General features: G+C 43.8%; 1 protein-coding gene across 1 annotated transcript in view; it reads right to left on the reverse strand.

The window, feature by feature from the left end:
* GLDC (glycine dehydrogenase (decarboxylating)) overlaps nucleotides 1–5439 on the reverse strand; it is a 75761-nt gene extending 70322 nt beyond the window's left edge. Inside the window, exon 1 of the mRNA XM_014535706.1 lies at nucleotides 5326–5439. Coding sequence (XP_014391192.1) covers nucleotides 5326–5389 — 64 coding nt within the window. The 5' untranslated portion in view covers nucleotides 5390–5439. The remainder of the gene's footprint in view (nucleotides 1–5325) is intronic.
* Nucleotides 5440–5861: the final 422 nt, after the last annotated feature.

Raw genomic sequence — 5861 nt, forward strand, 5'->3', positions numbered from 1 at the left:
CACAGTGCCTTGCACACAGCAAATGGCCAATAAACATTTAACAATTAGGCAACAGATTGACTAAATTATCAGTCAGATCTTCAGGGATCTGCCTACCAGGAATTAATGACAAAAATACAAGGACTCTATTGTGAGAGAATGAATTACACAGACGGTGGCCAGACCATATATAACCATAGAACGTATATCCTGCAGCAACCTGCCTTACCTACAATAAAGAAGCCAACCCCCTTACTTACAATAAACCACCCCAGAAGCCAGCCTGCTATAAGTTAGACTTGCAGAATGACAATCCAGTGACAATCCAGGAAACTGCACAATTAACTTCTGTAATAATCGGCCCCAAATAGCTAGGATTAATAACTGACAGCTTCCTTACTAGTGATCCCTGTTTCCAATTTAGGACCAACCAGACAAAGTGAAATATGTACCCCTAACCAAGCACATAGGAAGCCCTGCTTCTAATTAGCCTGCCTGTAGCTTCTCCATGCCAACAGCCTCCAAAGGGGTAACACCTTAAGCCTTTCCTTTACTCCACAAGGTGGCTTACCCACTCCTCCACCAAAACAAAAGGCTAACTCCTACAGCAAGTTCAGAATAAATAATGTTTGCTTTCACCATTTGGTTGATCTTTGCTTATTTCCACAATTGTATTATTTCATCTTCAACCAGGATGATTCCAATCATCCTGGTTGAAGATGAAATATTAATTTAAGCTGGATCTGAAGGAGCAAGGAATGCCCAAGGGAGAGCTTTGTCATAGACTGAGGAGCCTATAGGCAGGGCCTGATGACAGACATCATTTGGTTGGAAGACAACTGTCAGCCACAGCCTGGGGAACAGCTGTCCCAGCTATCTAGGTGTCCTTGGGGTCAGTTCAGGTGAGTGCCCAACCCCACTGGGGTGACAGAGTAACCACCTCAGCTGCATTACACAACACCCCCTCTCTCTGCTCACTGCCCTCCATTAAAAATTACTCTAAGTGCCCTGGCTGGGTAGCTCAGTTGGTTAGAGTATCATCCTGACATGCCAAGGTTCAGGTCCCAGTTAGGGCACATACAAGAAGCAACCAATGAATGCATAAATAAGTGAAACAACAAACCAATGTGTTTCTCTCTCCCTTCCTCTCTCAAATAATTTTTTTTTTTTTTTAAAAATCACTCTAAGACTTAGAGTCTAAGTGATGTAATGTAGAACATTAAGTTTCCACAAGTCTCAGAGGCTTGGTTCTGGTTGACCAACTTGAACATTTAGTTTCTTCTCTCTTCCTAAGCATACGCATGCCCACAATAAGCAAAGTGCAATTTTGTGTAAACTTTAAACCCTGCAGCTTCTGTGAAATTACAGACTAGTTCAGTAATTTCAGTTAAGAGATGATCTCCCTGAAAGTACTACACGGTGAGGCATACCATAGCTGAAAGTCATTGGCTTCAACTTTAAAGTACTTCTAAATTTTGTATTAATTACAAAATAAAACATTGTTATTGTAGAAAATCTAGAAAAAGCAGAGTAACAAAAAGAAAGCTAAATGCCCTGACCGGTTTGGATCAGTGGATAGAGCGTCGGCCTGTAGACTCAAGGGTCCCGGGTTCGATTCCGGTCAAGGGCATGTACCTTGGTTGTGGGCACATACCCAGCGGGGAGTGTGCAGGAGGCAGCTGATCGATGTTTCTCTCTCATCGATGTTTCTAACTCTCTATGCCTGTCCCTTCCTCCCTGTAAAAAATCAATAAAATATATTTTTTAAAAAAAAGAAAGCTAAAATCATCCATAATGACTCTCAAGAGAAACAAATGTTCCGTCTTTTCTTTTCCCCCTTATGTATTTGGATGAGGGAGGGGGGATTCACTAAATAGGATGAAACTGATAGGGCTTTGAACTGAGTAGCTTTTCGTATTTCTCTAAATATGACTTACTGAGAAGCCAATTGATAATCAAAGTATTCTTTCAAGGCACTTCCTGAAGTGCCCAAGGGTAGAGAAAAGATCCTACATGACAGGTGAACCATCTGTACTTCCCCGATACTGTCAGGACACTCTGTCCTGTACATGCTGGTCCCTCTGCCTGCAGCAGCCTCTCCCAGCCTTGTCCAGCAGAGCATCACTACCCATCCTTCAAGACCTAGCCCCAGTCCTGCACCCTGGCAGCAGGAGGTGTCCCATACCTGTGCTCTCAGCACGCCACTGCATTTCCATAGGGCAGTTGGCAAATGGCAGTGATTCCAGTGTGACTGGATATGTGCACATCCATAAACTGGATACTTCAGAGAGTCAGGACAGAAATTTTCTAGTTTATACACCCACCCCCTTGCAGAGGACACAATGAAGACAGGGTAGACTGGTGGTTGGAGTGTGGACAGTGGAGCTAGTCTGCCTGGGTTAGGTTGAATTTTGTCTTCACTGCTTACCAGCTGTGACCTTGGGCAAGTTACATCTCCTTTGTATTCCATGGTTTCTTCTTTAAAACAGAGGTGACATATGTAATACCCTTTGTAATACTTTAAGCAATAAAAAAATAAAATAAATAAAAATAAAAGTGTAGAAAGCCTAAAACCACTTTAGAAAAAGTTTATTAATTTAAACAATTAAATTCGGAAAAACAAAACAAAAAAATAAAACAGAGGTGAAAATGGTATTTGCCTCACAGGTCAATAAGGATTAAATTAACACATGAAAGTACTTTACAAGGTACCCAGAACAGGGTAAGCACTACATAAACTCTTGAAATTATTAAGTTAGTCATAAGAGCTAACCCACATATCTCCATGCTCCTTATAGTTCTCACAATCATTTTATTTTATTTATTTTTTTTAAATATATTTTATTGATTTTTTACAGAGAGGAAGGGAGAGAGATACCCCCACTGGGGATGTGCCCACAACCCAGGTACACGCCCTTGACCGGAATCGAACCCGGGACCCTTCAGTCCGCAGGCCGACGCTCTATCCACTGAGCCAAACCAGTTCCGGCTCTCACAATCATTTTACTCAGTTGTGAGGGCATCGAGGACTCATGACTAGCTCTTACTAGTTTACTCTGTACATGGCGAACAAATATGTGGTCCAGATTCCTCTCTGACTACAATAGAACACAGGCATTCATGTGAAACCAAGTTTGGATAACGCTGCCTCATTATTAAATGGAAATGCTATTATTGGACCAATTTGCTCACCCTATGTGGAGAATATTCATTACCCAAGAAGCAAGTTCTGCTGCAGAGCTAGTCTGCTTCAGGACAAGGGAAGACTCCGGACCATGCAATATTTTCTGAGTCAGCTCAGACCAACCAGATGGAACTAGGCTCAAATCTCACAGAAGCTGCTGGGTTTAAAGTTTACACATAAGTCTCCAATTACTTATCAAAAGTGTACTTCTGCCCTGACCGGTTTGGCTCAGTGGATAGAGCATCAGCCTGCGGACTCAAGGGTCCCAGGTTCAATTACGGTCAAGGGCATGTACCTTAGTTGCAGGCTCATACCCAGTAGGGAGTGTGCAGGAGGCAGCTGATCAATGTTTCTAACTATCCCTCTCCCTTCCTCTCTGTAAAGGATAGAGCGTCGGCCTGCGGACTGAAGGGTCCCGGGTTCGATTCTGGTCAAGGGCATATGCCCAGGTTGTGGGCTCCATCCCCAGTAGGGAGCATGCAGGAAGCAGCCAATCAATGACTGTTTCTCATCACTGATGTTTCTATCTCTCTCTTCCTCTCCCTTCCTCTCTGAAATCAATAAAAACATATTTTTTAAAAAGTGTGCTTCAAATCCTGGCCAGTGTGACTTGGCTGGTTGGAGCATCGTCCTGTACATCAAAAGGTGGCAGGTTCAATTCCTGGTCAGGGCACATACCCAGATTGCATGTTTGATCCCTGGCCAGGATGAGTACTGATCAATGTTTCTCTCTCTCTCTCTTCCTCTCTCAAATCAATAAAAACATTTTTTAAAAAAGATTCATTCCAAGGGGAGAGAGAGACACAGAGAAATAGGGAGAGGGCAGAGGGGGAGGGAGAGGGACAGGGAAAAGAAATGGAAGCCCCCGATGTTCAAATTATTCTGCTAGAAACAAGCTGAACTAAAAAAGGATGTACAACTCTGACACATTTCCTGGGCTTTAATGCTCCTAAAGAACATCCTATTTTAGATTATATTGTAAGAAGTGCTGACCTAAATATTCTAACTTTGAAAGTCCCAGAAAGGCATTTACTTGTTCATAGATTTACTTAAAGCTTGCTTTAAAAATATGCAACTCTTCATTCTTTAAACATCCAATGAATCGGGATTAAGATTTCCTCAAACGGAAATAGATAAGGCTTCCAGCTATGCCTAGGTCTGAATCACTTCAACAGAACAAAACGTGCAGATTTTCTTCTATGAGCAAAGGTACAGCCATCTGTCGCGCCAGCCATCCTCTGTTCAGGGAAACTGGTTCAGATTTGAAAGCAACAAGCAGCCTCAGCACAGCCTGACTCACATTAGCCAGCCGCAGATGGACTGGCTTCATACTCCAACTTATCTACCTTAACACAAAATAAAGCTTGCCTTCCATATATCCTCTCTGTCCTAAAACCTAAAACAAAACAACCCGATTGACAAGAGCTCTTCAGTTCTGCCTAAGCCCTGAAAGACCTCTGAAAGGCAATCTTCAGACTATTGAAAACATTTAAATAGAAAATAAAATTCTAAGAAAGTCTGTGAGTAAATTAAGCTCTCTGAACAAAACATTTAATCTTATTTGTGTGCTTCTCTATAAAAATCGTTCACACTTAAAAAAAGTATTGCTGCCTTTCAGTAGGTACAAATAATAAAATATAAGTGTGAGATAAGAGAACAATTAAAAGCTATTCTGGTATAAAGAACCTTGGGCTTGGAGGCCAGATGTCTGGGTCTCCCCCATTTGTGTGTGACTCCCCTGGTTGCATGGCTACAGGCAATTCCTTTGTCCCTTCTGAGTCTCTATCCTGATCTGCAGACGTGATGAAACTTCTCAACCCAAAGGCTGAGAGAACCGTCCCAGTCGGTGCCTGAGAACGGAGACGTCCGCCCACGTGTCCGTGCACTGCCTTCCCTGGGAAGTTTGCAGGGACCTCGAGAGCCCTGCGATGAAGAGCTAGAAAGGCGCTGCATCAGCTCCATCCGAGGGTACAAAACTGACTGCTTATGGGACTAAATGTCCCACTCTCTCCCTCACCTTGACGCATCCGCCGCTGTTCTGTTTAAATAAACATACTCATTCCCGGTCTTGAGCAATCCTAACCTAGAGCTGGACTTTCAGAGACCACAGAAGACAACCGGCCAGAGCCAGCGGCGACTAAGGAGCCCTCCCGGCCACTTACAAACGGGGTCTTCCATTTTCAAGGGCCTTTTCAAACGGATGCTCGCGGGGACCGTCTTCTCCATCAATTCATCAATGCTCTAGAATTAAAACGCGAGACGGTGAACACGAACGCGGGAGGAAAATGCTTCGGAATTAAAAGAGTCGCCTCTGTGTGTTGCATCTGCAAAGACTTGTGGGAACCTCATTTAAGTCGCCTAATTATGGTTCCTTTTTTAAAAAGGAAAGAACAACTTTGAAAAAAACAACTAGAAATCGCTTGGAGCAAAGAAAATGAAGTGGGGTAGTGATTGGGCCACTCCGGGTTGGATTGCAGTCGGCAACGGGAGATAATCGGATAAACTAGGAGTTCCTCCTCTCTCCAAGTTAGGACTCATCAGTTAGGGGCGACTTGGGTTGGAAAAAAACAAACGGTTTTGAAGCGCGAAGAGAAAATACGCGGGCGGGAGAAGGCTGGGGTACGGAGGACCGAGCGCGCGGACTCGCTTCCACTCCAGGGCCCGGCACCGGGACGCGGGTCCCACCCGGAGCCAGGCA

This window comes from Myotis brandtii, unplaced genomic scaffold, assembly GCF_000412655.1.
Source record: "Myotis brandtii unplaced genomic scaffold, ASM41265v1 scaffold149, whole genome shotgun sequence".
Classification (NCBI taxonomy): Eukaryota; Metazoa; Chordata; class Mammalia; order Chiroptera; family Vespertilionidae; genus Myotis; species Myotis brandtii.